The sequence below is a fragment of the Salarias fasciatus genome (genome assembly GCF_902148845.1).
Source record: "Salarias fasciatus chromosome 23 unlocalized genomic scaffold, fSalaFa1.1 super_scaffold_20, whole genome shotgun sequence".
Lineage (NCBI taxonomy): Eukaryota > Metazoa > Chordata > Actinopteri > Blenniiformes > Blenniidae > Salarias > Salarias fasciatus.
This window is the reverse complement of record NW_021941230.1, coordinates 8,602,931-8,619,456: the sequence shown is the minus strand read 5'-3', so window position 1 is coordinate 8,619,456 and position 16,526 is coordinate 8,602,931. Positions and strand designations below refer to the sequence as shown.

The following is a 16,526-nucleotide window of genomic DNA, read 5'->3' as shown; positions in this document are numbered from 1 at the left end:
TGTGTGGTTTATTTCTATCATTTCAATTGAACTTTGTAAATTCAGATGACAGTTATCTTGACAGTGTATTGGTCGCTGTGGGTCTTTGAAGCCACTGATCAAAAAGCATCCTCGCGTCTCTCCGATCAGCTGTCGCAACACCCCGAACCCGGGAATGCTGACCCAGAAATCCTGAAAACAAGAATCAGAGCGCCGTTTGTCTTCACGCTGTGAGCGCTGACTGCAGCTGAACAAACACGAAACCCTCCCCCCGACCTGCTGGAACCGACACTGAGATCTTAGAGCCGGGCGAGAATTCACCAAATTCATTTTATTCGTGCGTAGAAAATAAACATCGGATTTACTTTTTATTTATTTTTTTTTTTTTTTACAGCATTTCGACAGGTTCACAGTCATTTTCAAGAATTATTTCAATCAAAAAAAATTTAAGAAAACACTAATACATTCTACATGTGAGATTATTTCCACGTTGTGCTGCCTTTAAAAAGACAAGAACATTCATGGTGTGTAAATAAAAAAATTTAAAAAAAAGAAGAAAAATCTCTGGAAAACAATCCAGATTTTTATCCTATGAAAGAATCCAAAGTAGCTTCCTCAGCCTGGTTTGGGGAATACTGCTCCGATGAGCTTTGTCAGTTTTAAAACCCAACACTGATGGTTGGGTTCTTCAAAATTTAATAGAAAAACAAACTAAAAATCTCTAGAAATTTTTATTTATTTTTTTTAAATAAACATTCCTCCAGCAAAAGAAGCCACTTATTAGAGTCAGCTTGGAGCTTTAGACTGACAGAAAATCACCGCAGCAGTGAAAATCATTTGAAAACGTGCCGATCGGGATTCAGTGCGATAATTTACAGGCGACGATTGGTTTCTCCTAACGCTGACGTGCAAATGTGATCATCACAATTTAGAAGTGAACACCGCAACCCAGCGCGGTCCGATGTTCCTCCGACGAATGATATCTGTAACAGTAAATAGAAGAGGAGTGTCGAGCCTGAACTGTGAAAACCAGAACCGCCGGCGGCGGCGGCGGCGATGTTCAGGGTCCCTGGATGTTTCTGTCCAACCAGACTTCCAGTTCGTCTGAGCGCTGCAGCGCAGCGGGTGAGGCACTTCCCGTCTTCCTCCTCCTCCGACAGGCGTCTCGCTTTCACGCTTTGACGCTGTTCCCGTTGGACAGAGGCTGCTCCTCCGAATCCAGCGGCACCGGCAGCAGCTCCGTGGGTGTGGCCTGCTCGCCGCCGCCTCCTCCTGCGTCGCTCTGGCGTCTGAAGTGGCGGAAAATGACGACGGCGGCGCAGGTGAAGTAGGTGAGGGTGAGAATGGTTAAGTAGAAGAAGTAGACCAGGAACTGGAAGAAAAACAGAGCAGGCGACTGAGATTCCCGTTTCTTATTGGACGTCCGGCCGTCGGCGTCACGTTTCTGATCTCACCTGATCGTGCACGTCCAAGCCCAGCCCCCTCTTGTCCGAGAAGATCAGGTTGATGATGCTCTTCAGCACCGTCCCCAGGAAGGTGTTGATGCCGAACACCAGCGCGCACAGCTCCTTGGTGAGCGACGAGGCGATCTGGAAGCTGCGGCGAGACGACGCCGGCGGTGAGACCGGGGCTCGGGTTTAACCCCGACGGCGCCCCGAAAGGCTGGCGGCACTCACGTGGCGATGGGCACCAGGAACTGGTAGAAGCCCCTGAAGAGGACGTAGGCCACGTAGCACACCCAGACGTTGTTGGTGGTTTGCATGAGGAGGAGCAGGCCCGCCTGCGCCGCCGTGATCACGCCGATCACCAGCTCCGACCACACGTTCCACTTGATCTTCACGTAGCCCGCCGTGAAGGACGTCATGGCGCCTGGAGGAGACGAAACATTAAAGACGGTTTCCGCCTCCGTTCTGCGGTTGGGCAGAGGCCCAGAGAAAACACAGTAGCGGCTAATTAATGTTTAGCTGCCCGCGCGTGGCGTCCTGCTCTGAGGTTTACAGCTGTTTAAAGTTCAGATAAAGTTGGACCCTGACGTAATCGCTGTGGGATCTTTATGAAATCTCTGCAGAGAACACTTGACCGAGGAAGGACTGGAACGATCCGATCAACAGGTTCAGTGTTTTCAGACACCTGAAGCTCAAGGAGCCGCGGTTTAAAACCTGCATTTAGGGGTTACTTTTCTATCGCTTCGCCAGTTTTCCACCTTCTATAAAGTGGAAAGCGGACTGTATTTAAAACAGGATCTCTGTTTAAACTTTTCTAAATAAAGCAGCGGCTGCTTTGACTCGACTTCTGAGAGTTTTTTTTTTTTAAAAGTCTCCATTACCTGGAAGGCTTGCGGCCGTTTTGTTGTTGTTAAGTTTTCTTTTCTATTGTCGGAGGATCGTACAAAGTTACGTCCAGCTGAGCGTAAAGCAAACACACTTCAGACAACAATGGCGCCGCTGTGGAAACACGAGCGAGGAGTGGGGCTGTCTCACTGAGTAGCGTGGACGCGGCCTCCACGGCGCCGTTGTAGACCTTCTGGTCCTTCTGCACCTTGCTCCACAGGATGTGGACATAGAACAGCACCAGGTAGTATCCCGTGGAGTTGAAGATCCACCACAGGGACCACAGCCTCAGATTGGGCCTCTTCGCCACGTTTTTCAGCTCCAGCAGCATCTGTAAGAAAACAGAGTCCTTCCAGCAGGACGCGGACGCGGAGGCGGGGGCGGGGGCGCCCTCCTTCGGGTTCATTCTGTCCAGTTCTGACTTGGCGAGCGCCGCCTGGTAGCTCTGCTCCTGCTCCTTGGTCCGGTTGAAGAACAGCGAGCGCTTGGGCCACGGGAGGCACAGCGAGAGCAGCAGGCCGAAGCTGGTGAAGCCCAGCGAGATGGCGTTGAGCGTGAAGTAGGACACCTGCCCCACCGACTTGCACAGCTGGCCCAGCACCGAGCTCATGAAGACCCCCAGGAGGACGGAGGTGCGCGAGTAGCTGGCCACGCGCTGGTAGAGCGCCAGGTTGACCAGCGAGAAGATGTAGGAGGAGTAGGCCAGGCGGCAGGCCATGGTGATGCCGTAGAAGAACTCCATGAACTGCATCTGCAGCAGCGTGTCGCCGCGCAGCAGGATGACCCAGATGACCGCCTGGCTGACGCCCTGGACGATCAGGACCGGCTTGTAGCGCAGCAGGTCCGTCAGCAGGAAGGCGGGCACCAGCACGGCCATGTAGGAGTAGGTCAGCACGGGGGTGATCTCGTTCGTCACCTGGAAGGGACGCGAGCACAAGAGGGGCCCAGTTTACCGTACAGTGTGAGAGGCTTCCTGGCTTTGAAAGAAAAACGACTTCTATTTCTGAAGACGGAACCGAGCTTCAGTTTCAGCTTCCTCGGTAACGGTTCAATGAGACAGGCGCTTTCATTTTGTTAGAAAAGAGCATGCATTTAGATTTTTCCTGCCTTAAACCCAGTAGTTGCTCCTGAACTCTGCAAACACCTGAGCAGCTGATGCTGCATTACAGTAGATCACTGTGTCGTCAGCGTAAGATGCGCGGGATCGTTAGCGTTACGGCCCACGTCGTTCATATAAATTAGTTAAAAAAAAAAAAAAAAAAAAGGGTGGGCCCTGAAACAGAACCTTGCGGTACACCATTTACGATGTTGACGCCAGAGATTGCAGGGGGGATAAAATATAATATTTTGCTTCACGTAAGCCTCGACCTGCTCGTTCACCAGTGCGAGTGGGATTATCAGGCCCAGCTGATTTGTGTGGATCAAGGTCTTTTCAAGCCAGACGAACTGCTCTGACAGTGAAGGGGGTGAAGTGGCTGGACTGACACGGGGTCGGTGGATTATCAGCCCATGCAGACTCAAACAGGGTGCTGGAGGCTATGAAGTGACGGTTGAGGCAGTTTACCATCTCAGATTTGTCTGATATAGAGGTGGGGTCCCTGATTGCAGCTGTGCCTCCACTTTTGTTAAAGCAGCTTAAAGAAAAAAAAAAGACTGTTCGATTATGAAGAGGAGTGGGGGATCAGTCTCTACTTTTTTTTTTTTTTTTTCACTTCAGCTCCTACCTGGTCTTTTTAAAATGGATATATTCTAGTAGTATCAATCCTGACTGTGCTTCAAAAGCATAATTAAAATTATTCTGTGGTAATCCTTCATGTCTTATCAGGCCAACTTCCTCAATAATTAACAAAGGCTGAGTAATACAACAATTAATGGATATATTAGTGTCTCCAGTTTTCCATGTAAAGTCATGAAACCGTTCACTGCTTGGAATTAAACCATCGCAATCAGTGCGACATCTGAAAACACGGCCTTGTTATCATCAGTGAAAATCACTTTATTGTGGCCCCGCCGAGTCACACACACCTTCACTGACCTATTTTGAAGGAATGTGACCTTTGAACACACTAAGATGGATCAGTAAAGCCCCCGCAGAGGCTGTACAGAGGCTCGTCTCGCTTTGCGGTACCGAGAAACACGCTGACCTGCTGCATGGTGAAGTTCTTGTCGTCGCTCAGCAGCAGAGGTGTGATGAAAGGCTCCCCGGGCTTTATGGACGCCATGAACCCGTAGACACACAGGTATATCACGGACATTTTCCACTTGCTTCGGTCTTTGACTTCCTCCGGCGGGTCGTCGGGGGACTGAGCCTCCACAGCGGGAGCAGCCGCCTCCACGCTCCCATCCTCGGACGGAGGAACCTCCGCGTCCGTCTTCCTGTCGCGCTCCAGCTGGTCCTCGCCTCCCACCGTGTCGTCCGCCGCCATCGGGTCGGCCGGTCCGAAGCCGCTCTGCGATGGGGAGCGCTGGCGGGGAGGCGCTGCAGGGCTTCCTCTGCGCCGAGAGAGAAGGAGCCGCTCGTCCGTCAGATGACGCTGCCGTTGAAATGCCACATGCCTTCGTTAGCGGGCGAGAGAAAGCGTTGACCTTCGCCCCTCCGCACGCCGCGACATTGTCTGACAGCGAGCTATCCCGCGGCAGAGTCAGGCCGTCTTTGTTAACCTGTAAAGCACAACAATGTTTGGCAGTCAGTGGGGATGTTCTGATGCAGGGGCGGACACCAAAGCACCCCCCCCCCCCCCCCCCGCGGTCAACCCTTCACTCCCAAAACAACAGGCTGCGTGCTACAGTCACACAACAGTAAACAAACAATATTCATAACTCCTGATGCAACACTTCAGGAGCTTTTCATCCAAAAGTGTCGGCTACTTTTTTTTTTATTATTTGTCTTGGTCCTGTTTCACAGTGCCCTTGTCAGTTCTTAATCACATTTAGTAAAGTTTTACTCCACTAAAAACTTAGATGTCAGTTTAGTTTTAGTAGATGGTTATTGTACATTTTTTTCAACACAATATTCAAGTCTTTTAGCCTTATTAGTTTTACATATTTTCTCTCATCCTGTTCTTAAAAATAACCACGGAGTGACTTGTGTCTGTTTTGCATATATTTGCATACAGACAAGGCGCGTGTTCTGGTAAATCTGTGTCTTTATTTTTAACTGCAATAACTGCATTTGACACACCAATTCCCACAGCAACAACACAGTCACTGTACTCCTCTACTGTCCACGAGACCTGGCCAGCTCCTCCAGAGCTGAGCCTGGGTCTTTGATGGAGGGAGTCACTTTGTACATCTGTTGCTGTTCTCTGATAAAACTGGAGTCCACCTCAAACATCAGTACGGTTACATAATCCCGGTGGTGAACCTGAGGCAGCTCCACGCTGACACGTTTGTTCTCTGTCTCACTGAGTCTGAAAGCGCCCCCCCCCCCCCCCCAACCCTTTGTCTCCTGTCATCTTCCAGAGGTGTTATTGTCAGCTGATGACCTCCAGCCAAGTTACAATCGACACCAATAAATATTGTGCAACACAAGGAAACAATCCAGAATCAATATTTGGATTGAAGAAGGCCAGAGCCCACGGAATGGTATGAAAGGAAAACACCGTGACAGGGGTGTTGTCGGTTTCACAAACAAAAAAAAGAAAAGAAAAGAAATTTTAAATTTAATGGAATCTACTGTTTGACTGTCTACTCTTGAAGCAGTTACTCAGCCCGGTCACAAGTGCAGCCTGCACACATACACACGCGCGCGCGCGCACACACACACACACACACACACACACACACACACACACACACACACACACACACACACACACACACTTCGAGCTGACCGTGAGCTGTTAAAACGTGTGAATCTCGCTGTGTGGTGTATTTTAGTGTGACATTAACTCTCCAGTCACTTTAAAGCCACGTTTCACCACCGCGCAGGTACGAGGCTACAGCTAGCTTGGGAGCTAACAATAAACTAAATTTGAAACATACAAAAGCTCGCGCGCACAGCTTCTGTCGGAACCGGAGAACAACGTGAATGTGACGGCGAACAACCGACAGCCACTGCGCACAATAACACATCGGTGTGTTGCTTAGAAATGTAGCCGAAAGATTAAATGTGATATTACATTACGGTGATTACATTGCATTGCGTGACATTACAATACCTCGTGAGCTCCATCCAAAGCTGCACAGCTTCAGCTCCCCGGGAAGTCTGTAAGCGCGAGGAATCTTCTTCTTCTTCTTCTTTTTAGAGTTTTACGGCGGTTGGCAACCAACTTAGGAGCATTACCGCCACCTACCGTACCGGAGTATGGGCGCGAGGAATTCTGGGAAATGTAGTTTTTAAAAAGCGTGCGTCCTTCGATGGACTACAAGTTTACGTCTAGATTTGTGACCAAAAAGACGTCGTGACTTTTCAACTCTGCGCTTTTAAGATTCGTTTTTTTTTCACATATTGTACCTTTTTATAGAATTTCATCTTATTTGACCTTTTTTTAACATCAATTTGATTTAAAAAAATAATTAATATATAAAAAATAATTATAATATATAATTCTGATTATATATATATATATATATATATATATATATATATATATATATATATATATATACATACATACATATATATATATATATATATATATATATATATATATATATATATATATATATATATATATATACATATATATATATATATATATATATATAAAATTCGATTACAGATAGTGTCTCTTCAGAGATTTACGCTGCTGCCTTGATGATCGGCTGTTCGATTGAGCATTTTTCACATTGTTTAGTTGTTTGAAGGACCTTGTGCACAGTATTGATGTCCAAGAGGGGACAAGTTACTCAGCAAAGCTTTTTATTTGACATTTATTTGAGTTATGTGTGAGAACCTGAAGTCACATCTGAATAGACACCACATACACACACACACACACACTGTCAGAATCTGATGTTATATTTTAATTTCTCGTATGTTGATGAAAATCTTACATTGTAATAGATTAACAGGTTAAAACAAGAAGACATCACATTTCCTTTAACCCCAGAAACCTTGTACATGAAGCCTGTCTGTAATTGCAATATGAAGCAACTGAAAGCAGGAAAATATATGAACTGGATCCAAAGTATCACCAGAGTCACACCAACAGAGGGCAGCAGCGTAACACAATGAAGACAGTTGGACGCTGAGCAAGTACAAGTAAACAGACCAAGAAATCCTTCATAAAGCAAATAACCACTCCAGAGGGTGGATAGTTCTTCAGGAACGTGAAATTCAGCCCTGCAAGTGATATAAACTTAAATGTAATACATTCTTAGGTTGGTTTCAGTATTTTTGTGCTGTAGAAGCTTCTGTTTTTTTGGCTTGCCATCTTTGCCCTGTGACAGGCAGGTGAACAGTCATGACTGTCAGCGGGGATCGAGTGCAGTACACTGAATACATTTGACAAAGCAGTGTTTTGTCAGCGAGGCCTGAGTGTCTTTCAGCTATGTGAATGCGAATCATAACCCGAATGCTTAGCACTGGCAAAATCCAAATCAGGAAACAGGGTAGAGCTCAGGTTGAGCTGTGGCCACGACAAGGGAGGACCTCCCAATACTTCTGCAAATAGCAGACACAATGAAATCACGACTTCCTTGATTTGTGTCTTTCGTTTTGAGGTACCAAGCATTCAGCTAATGGTTCCAGCCCCTTCTGAGGTCTGAGACGTAGTTCTGCTGATCTTTGAGATCGACAACCTTTCCTGTCTAAGCTTTCTCCGAAGAAGCACTTTCATCCGTTCCCTGAACTTCTCGCCCACAAATGCGTAGAGGAAAGGATTGATGCAGCTGTGCAGCAGGGCCAGAGTGTTGGTCACCACCAGAGCCAGGTTCACCGCCTTCCTCGTGGTGCAGTCGGGCTTGATCAGCTCCGCCCTCAGCAGCGTGTCCACCACCATGGTGATGTGGTACGGCAGCCAGCACAGGAGGAACGCCACCACCACGGCGATGATCACCCGCATGGCCCGGTGCTTCTGGAAACCTCGGGTGTGCAACAGCCTGGTGACGGTGATGGTGTAGCAGGTTACCATGACGACCAGAGGGACCAGGAAGCCAAAAATGTGGCGGAAACCGCGAGTGGCGAGCCTCCACATGGTGGCGCTGCCGATGTCGAAGGTCTCGGAGCAGGCGAAGACTGGCGAGTCGGGATCCGGCTGGAAGGCGTCGTGGAAGAGTGCGGGCAGAGCCAGGGCCCAGCCGAGGGCCCAGACCGCCGCACACAGGAGCCTGCTGCACCTGTGGCGACCCTTCAGGGTCTCGTTGGAGTGCACGATCACAAGGTAGCGGTCGATGCTGATGCAGGCCAGGAAGATGATGCTGGTGTAGAAGTTGGCCTCGATGACAAGGTTGAGGAATTTGCACATGAAGTCTCCAAAATCCAACCTCGGACCAGCGATACTGCGAAGAAGGGGAGCGTGAGGGCCATCAGGCCGTCCGCCACCGTCAGGTGAAACAAGTAGACGTCTGAGGGCGTCAGAGTCTGAGTGCTGGTGCCGACCACCCACCCCACCAGCATGTTTCCAGGGATCGCCAGCAGGAAGATGACAATGAGGATCACACACAGGGAGAGGGCAACCGGGGTTTGCAGCGGCTCCAGCTCGCATGGTATCGTCTTTGGATTCACGTCGAATACGACAGAGCTGTTATAGGCGAAGTAGTCGTCTGAAAAAACGTAGGTGATCGACATGGCTATGGAAGACAAAAAACAAATTCAGAAAGGGACAACAAGGAGAATTACTTTAACCATGGGTTGAAGTCTTTCAAGTCAATATTAACAGTAGTTTGCACAATTTCCTAATTTTACCTTCAAGTTATCAGTGATCACAAAGAGAAGAGATTGAAGTACTCACCTCTTGCACGTGAAAGAGTCAACCGGACCCCAGAAGATCCACAGCCCAATGAGCATCTTTAAAGTTTGGGTTGGTTCTCTTATTTTACAAGCAGTGGCTCAATTTCCTGTTTCCTTTCCTTATGTGTTAATGCACGTGCCTCCGTCACTGCGTTTGTTGAAACCTTCCTTATTTTAGAGAAAGCATTTTACACAGGGGCAGACAAGAAAGTAAATTACAGCTTTCATAAAAAGCAATCAGTGTATTTTTTTTTCTTCAAGGAATAGGACTGAGTTGAACATGAGCTGGACCCAATCAACGAACCAGACTTCCTGTTCAGGCGTTAAAGTTAACAACAAAATGAAATAAAGAGCATATGAGTGCTTTGTTTCAGGATGTCATTGGGAAAGGTTGTGAGATGTTTCGCAAACCTGCACACTTTCTGGAAGTGACTGAAATGTTCTCACATTTTCTGTTGCAAAATGTTTGCTTCTCACACTGACTCGATTCATAAACACTGACTAAAATAAGCAGGTCGATGTTCGTTGAAACCAAAATGCAAAATATTCCAATATTTACGATGCTTTTTTGTTTGAATAATCTTGCTAAGAATTTAGGGGCAGAAACAGGGAGTGACAAACATCACAGAGCACATGCAGAAAAATGATAACCACATGTTTGTAATAACAGGGGACCAGGCTGCCCCTCCTCCACCTGCTCTTAAAGAGGGCAAAAATGTCCATCTAGATACAAAAGAAACATCTCCTCCACCTCCTCTTTGACTTCTCTGCAGTCATGTTTCGAAAGGTAAAGGCGTCTCATCGTCAGGCTGCCGGCGTCAGGCATGTCAATGGCGACATCAAGTCTCCACAAAACTAAATGATGGTGTTGTTGCATTAGCAGCCTTCATCGAAAAGGTGACAGTTCTCCAACAAGAGGAGCCAGTTTTTAGTTTCTGGCTAGCCCCAGCTCACAAAACGTCCAAAACATGATTGCTATCTCAAGAAAATATTTTAAGATGTCGTCTATTTTCATACTAAATATTATTGTGTCTTTAACTGGCATCCAGTCTGGTTAAAACAGGTTTGTTAGCTTCTGCACAGCTCCCCCATCTCATGTTTGCTTCTTAGGCGGAAACTGCAAATTATCACGCAAAGCATAAGGTTGCAAACACAATAAAAACTCCAGCCATGAGCGGAATTCTCTTCATTGCGTCTCTCTGTTTTCATACATTTTTTTCTTTTAATAACACTTTTTATGAGTTTCACAGCTGCACACACTGACTATCAACCTTATCTGTAATGATTTAGTAATTTCCTTTGTATGAAATCAGTGATTAATCATTTGTACTGCAAAGAATCACAAAAAAAAAAATCAAAATACATCCATGTAACAGTTCTACTTCTAAAACTGAACAGCTCATAAATGACTGTAGAGGTCACAAAAAAAGTTCAAAACAACCACATACATGACTGAAAAAGGCGATGAACGCAATTGTTTGCCCTTTTTGTGCAATAATATGTAACAAAGTGGTTTTGTAGAGTAAGTCATTGGAAAAACAAACAATTATACTGCATAAAGGCTCAGTCCACCCATCTATTTTTCCCCCATTCTCTCTCTCTCTCTCTCTCTCTCTCTCTCTCACACACACACACACACACACACACACACACACACACACACACACACACACACACACACACACACACATATACACACACACACACACACAAAGACAAGTAGTTTCGGTTTCAGATATCATTCAGGAATTTTGTTTGTAGTACTAAAAGCATTTTTACAAGTTGACTAGACATGGAGATCAGTGTTATCTAAAGTACACAAAGCAGGCAGGTGCAAAGGAAGATGTGAAAGAAAACAAGCCACAACTGTGTGACTGAAAACCCCCATGAAATATCCCACTGATAACAGTATGTGGCAATTCAGTTCAAGAAAACTGTAGAAGAGGGTTAGGGGGTAATATCAGAATTTTGACTTTTTTTTTAAAGTCACAATTATGACAATAAATTCGGAATTACAAAAATAAAATACATTAAAATAATGAATTAAAATCAATCCACGTTTTTTAGGTGACCGTCATCCTTTTCGGTAGAAAACAGCGATACATAGTTTCAGATTTTGTTTGTTTTGGAAAAGGTGCACTTTGTAACACACATTTTTTTTTTCAAATTGAAGAAGAAACAAGTCAATTTACATAAAATACCATACTGTATTTATTTGCAAGCCTTTTTGAAAGTTTAATTTTGTAACATAGTGCAGTAATGACGGATTTAGTACAGGCAGTAGTGTAGCTACCCAGATTTCCCGGGGTCCTGAGAGTGAAGTACGCGGAAGGGCCGGGCGGAAGGAGCTTCGCCGGAAGCGAAGGGAGGAACAATTTTTTTATTGAAGATTTTGTCCCAAAGAGGTTAAATCTCACCAAAAGAGCCCAACCCAGACCCCCCCTTTTCCTCGACACCGGCGTCCGCCACGATGATCCTGCTAGAAATCAATAACCGCATCATAGAGGAGACGCTGTCGTTGAAGTTTGACGGCGCATCCAACGGGTGAGAGATCGTCGCTACACCTGGCTAACGCTGCTAACAGCTAGCTTCCCATTTTGCTGCATTTGTCGATGATGGACGCTCACAGGGTTCTCCGGAGTAGGCTGAATCGTTCAGCAAGGCGGGAAGTGGCGGATAAAGGCGTGAGAAATTAGCTCGTTGGCTTGCGGCGGCCGGTCCGCCTGAGATTGGGGTGTGTCTGTGCGGTCAGTGTAGTGTCCAAAAGTGTAACCCCGTCCAGTTAGACCCCCCCCCCGACAGGACTCCTGGCTGCTGCCAGTTCCAGTAAAATTGCAGCTTATTTCAATTACATTTGCAAAAAATTGGCCTGAAATCGAAACTTTTCCACGTTTCCACATTCAACCAAATGTTCTCTACTGGCTCCACAAAGCTGCTCGCAGCCTCACAGCGTCGCCCCTTTGCCCGCTTCCGCATTCCTGCATTCAGGCTGAGTCAAGCCTGCTCCCGGGAGCTGTGCATAGTGGACAAGTCCCTGCAGCATCCATCTGCAAAATGCTCCCATTTTACTGTGTGGTGCGCCCACCGATGTGTGCTACAGTGCTCCTGCAACAGCGGAGAAGCGAACTTTTAAAATGCAGCATGTGATCGTGTAAGAATTTGCACGTTTAAACGCACTGACGAAGTGATGCTGACAGGTGTATTATTAAGCATCATCTGCTTCTCACAGGAAGCTTGCACATATATGCAATGCTCTTCTGTTGAGCTACAGAATTACCTCTTAGGTCTTATGCAACACTCCTCCATGCATGGACAAACTGTATTATATATTGCCCATTTTCACTGGTAAATTGTAAAACACGTTTCACATTTCTGGGTATATTGTGTATACTGTTTGTTTTATGGACAGCAGAATTGAAAGTAAAGCTGAACTGAATACTACCTCCTACATGTTGAAACCTCTAATTCTATTCTTACTTATCAAAAATAAGCAGCTGGAACTATAGATGTCAGAGTCAGTGATTATTTGACGTTGGTGATGTGTCATTTCAAACGGGTCACATTGTGTACCTCCTTATTTTTTTCCAGAACCAAACCAGAGGCTGTCGATGTGACGTTTGCAGGTGAGGATCTTTTATAACCGCTTTACATGTACTCACAATTTATCTTTGTAATTTGCTAAATCTGTGGTCCAAAGCATAATTAACCATATGTTCAAAAGCCTGAGCTTTTCCAAATGATTTATTAATGTTAACAACTAAAAATATTCGCTTGTGAGTAGCAGAAACTTGCTTATTATGAGACAAACTTAAAGGTTTTAACTTCATAAAAAGACCAGGCATTGCAGCTCTGAGTTCTTTCCCTCGACAGACTTCGATGGCGTCCTGTATCACATCTCCAACCCCAACGGGGACAAGACCAAAGTGATGGTCAGCATCTCCCTCAAGTTCTACAAGGAGCTGCAGGAGCATGGAGCTGACGAGGTCTCTAATAGATTTTCTTTCATTTACTGCTGATTTCAAAGATGGAAATGTCTGAGTGCCATTGCTGATACAACCACGTATGAATCCTTGACTGTGCTGCCATAATTACAGCCTCGTGAGCTTGATCGGCAGATTTTAGTTTCAATCAGAGACAGAAAAAGTGGCAGAATGAGGTTATTATTACACACAGTGTCGCTACCATGTAAGGGAAAAAAAAAAATCAGCTCGCCGAGGCCTCCGCTTGAAACAGGAAGTGAGTCTGTGTGACACGGCCCAGGCGAGGAAGCTCCAGTGTATAAATGGCGTGGCTGCACGCCAGCAACTTCCCCTCCTGGTCCACCGAGCGCTGCAGGGCGGTGGGATGAGCGAGGACTTCCTCGGTCGTCTGTCCCTCAGCCGGCTTTGATTTTTTTTTTTTTTTTTTTGATTTTTCTCCCGTTTCAACGAGAAGAGAACGAACCTCCGGAGCGGCATTGTTGCCTCATACGAGTCTGGTTTCCATATTACTCACTTCATGCCGCAGTGACAGGTATCCATTAGACATGAGGCCCCCCCGACAATTACCTCAAGACACACACACACTCCTTCCTGCCCCCCCGTATAAAGCGCCTATTGTGTCAGCGTTTGTTTCCCTAAGTGCTGATAGCTGTGTTTACTTTACACCGCGCCATCTCGGAGGATTCCCACCAGCGGCCGCAACCGCCGAAGTGCGGCTCGTTCACCAAATTCATGATCTCTCGACTCTGTTTTAACAGCACTAAAGAGCCGTTCTCCACTAAAATAAAGGTTGTGTTTTTAATTCCAGCTACTCAAGAGAGTCTATGGGAATTTCCTGGTTTCACCAGAACCCGGTGAGTTTTGTTTCTCTCCCCCCCCCCATTATTTTAGCTTGGACAGTAACACCTGCTGGAAATTGTGAATTTGCTGACGCCACATGGGTTTTAATCTGCAGTAAGGACAAAAAAAATGCTTCTGTGTTCACATTGCTGCTTTTTTCATGCCAAGACATGGGTTGTCAGCAGAACAGAATGTGTTATTCTCGTAACTTGGCTCCTGTACTCGTGTGTGTTTCTTTAAATGTGAGCGATCGAAACTGACAGTTCAGACAGCAGCCAAAAAAAATGGTGCGCCACAATAAATGCTGAATAAATCCTTCAGAGCAGTATAAACTCATCATATATTTTCAATTTTTACATGAAAAATATGTTGCAAAAATGTGTCGCACAGCATGCACTCATTTTTCATTATTTCATTATTTTTATTGTTTTTGCTTTGAAGTGAGAGTCGGTGTTTCACTTAACAACCGTTGCTATTCTTCGAAATTGTCGTGTCACGATGCAGCGTGGAGTTAAAAACAAAATACCTGAGCATTCTGGATCTTATCAGTGTTTTTCAGGGCGGCATTTTCCTCAGAACTGTCTGCTGTTGATTCTTCCATTGTGATGTCTGACAATTCGAGGAGATCAAACGTCGATTTCTGCAGAAACTCGCGTCAGCCAGGAAGAACGATAAGCATGAACGGGCCGCCGTCCTCCCCGCTGTTTTGACAGGTTACAACGTGTCCCTGCTGTACGACCTGGACTCGCTGCCCGCCAACAAGGACGAGGTGATCCACCAAGCCGGGATGCTGAAGAGGAACTGCTTCGCGTCGGTGTTCGAGAAGTACTTCAAGTTCCAGGAGGAGGGCAAAGAGGGCGAGAAGAGGGCCGTGGTGCACTACAGGGACGACGAGTCCATGTAGGTGGAACTCGCGCGCCTCTCCGAGGTAAATCCCGCCGCCTGTGAGGGTCTCGCACTGACTGACTGACGTGTTGCCTCAGGTATGTGGAGGCCAAGAAGGACAGAGTGACGGTCGTGTTCAGCACGGTGTTCAAAGACGACGACGACGTGATCATCGGGAAGGTCTTCATGCAGGTGCGTGAGAACACCAAGGAAGGGGGGGGGGGGGAGCGAACTCTGCACAGCTCAGTGATGTAAATCCGCTTTTCCTCTCGCAGGAGTTCAAAGAGGGCCGGAGGGCCAGCCACACGGCCCCCCAGGTGCTGTTCAGCCACAGGGAGCCTCCTCTGGAGCTGAAGGACACGGACGCCGCCGTGGGGGACAACATCGGATACATCACCTTCGGTCAGTGCCCCCCCCCCCCCCCCCCCCTACTAAAGCCGGAGCCGCTTCCCGTCTGACCGCCGCGCTGCCCTCTGCTTCCCCCCCCCCCCAGTCCTGTTCCCTCGTCACACCAACGCCAATGCCAGAGACAACACCATCAACCTCATCCACACCTTCAGGGACTACCTGCACTACCACATAAAGTGCTCCAAGGTCAGTGCTCGACTCTCTCGCCTCCAGATGCGCTCCGACGGCTCGCACGGCGAGCCGACCGTAATCACAGGCCGCGAGCAGCCGTGAAAGCCTCCCCTGTAATAATAGCTCGTCCCTTCCCCGCCGTAGAAAGTCCAGGTGAGATCAAACGGAGGCTGCCGCCTCGCCTTACAGGCTTCAGGGGCGTTGAGGCGGCCATCACTTACAGTCCAGACTCAAAGCGGGGCAAGAGGAGGGAAAAACATCTCGGCGTTCCGCTCGGGGGGGGGGGGGATTTTTTTTTAAGATAGTCGGCGTTTGGCACGTCGTCTCTCCTCGTTCACGGGGTTTCTCTCTGGGTCCTTCCGCAGGCCTACATTCACACACGCATGAGGGCCAAGACATCGGACTTCCTCAAGGTGCTGAACCGCGCTCGGCCCGACGCCGAGAAGAAGGAGATGAAAACCATCTCGTGAGTGAAGGAGGAATTATCTTATTGGAATCGTGCATTTTTTTTTTTTCCGTCTCGTTTTTCTGACATCTCTGCAGTTTTATAATGCGTTTTCCTTCCATGTCTGCAGTGGGAAAACCTTCTCCCGTTGAGCCTTGCCATCCCCTCCCCCCCCCCCCCCCCCCCGAATGATTCAAGCCCCCCCCCCTCCTCCATGCCCCGACCCCGTGGACACGCCCAAACGCACCCACATCAAGACCCGGACCGGACCGGACAGGACTCCAGCCCTCGGCCCTGCCTCCCAAACACGTGTCCACACTTTGTTTTTTTTTTTTTTTTTGTTGTTTCGGGATGAATAATAATAATAAGCGTCGTCCAAGGAAAGCCGCGGCTCACTGTCAGTGGGGGGGAAAAGAAAAAAAAAAAAAGGCCATTCCTTGCTTTGCATAGTTAGAGAGAATTATTAGCCCGATATAAATATATATATGGAAAAAAAAAAAAACAGTTTTTGATACGATATCTTTTACTCCATTTGGTACTCTTGCTTGCCCCTCAGCATACAGAATCCAGACTACTGGATGACTTCAGTTTTC

The 16,526-nt window shown here is 47.2% G+C and overlaps 3 protein-coding genes across 3 annotated transcripts; 1 reads left to right on the top strand and 2 right to left on the bottom strand.

Moving 5' to 3' along the window:
• Positions 1-1,016: 1,016 nt before the first annotated feature.
• On the bottom strand, positions 1,017-6,534 carry slc19a1 (solute carrier family 19 member 1). The gene is made up of 6 exons (XM_030086531.1): positions 6,470-6,534; positions 4,454-4,970; positions 2,460-3,225; positions 1,656-1,848; positions 1,434-1,575; positions 1,017-1,351 (listed from the first exon to the last, which is right to left on the bottom strand). Exons 2-6 carry the CDS (start codon positions 4,733-4,735, stop codon positions 1,151-1,153), a joined length of 1,584 nt encoding a protein of 527 aa, XP_029942391.1. The 5' UTR covers positions 4,736-4,970; positions 6,470-6,534; the 3' UTR covers positions 1,017-1,150.
• Positions 6,535-7,269: 735 nt separating this feature from the next.
• Positions 7,270-9,243, bottom strand: LOC115384003 (C-X-C chemokine receptor type 1-like). Its single transcript, XM_030086256.1, has 3 exons — positions 9,206-9,243; positions 8,861-9,044; positions 7,270-8,753 (listed from the first exon to the last, which is right to left on the bottom strand). The coding sequence occupies exons 2-3, from the start codon at positions 9,040-9,042 to the stop codon at positions 7,988-7,990; spliced, it is 948 nt and encodes a 315-aa protein (XP_029942116.1). The 5' UTR covers positions 9,043-9,044; positions 9,206-9,243; the 3' UTR covers positions 7,270-7,987.
• A 2,284-nt stretch (positions 9,244-11,527) lies between these two features.
• On the top strand, positions 11,528-16,500 carry arpc2 (actin related protein 2/3 complex, subunit 2). Its single transcript, XM_030086171.1, has 10 exons — positions 11,528-11,748; positions 12,793-12,827; positions 13,075-13,187; positions 13,993-14,038; positions 14,738-14,924; positions 15,008-15,101; positions 15,185-15,311; positions 15,403-15,503; positions 15,854-15,954; positions 16,064-16,500. Exons 1-10 carry the CDS (start codon positions 11,675-11,677, stop codon positions 16,083-16,085), a joined length of 900 nt encoding a protein of 299 aa, XP_029942031.1. The 5' UTR covers positions 11,528-11,674; the 3' UTR covers positions 16,086-16,500.
• The last annotated feature ends 26 nt before the right edge of the window (positions 16,501-16,526 follow it).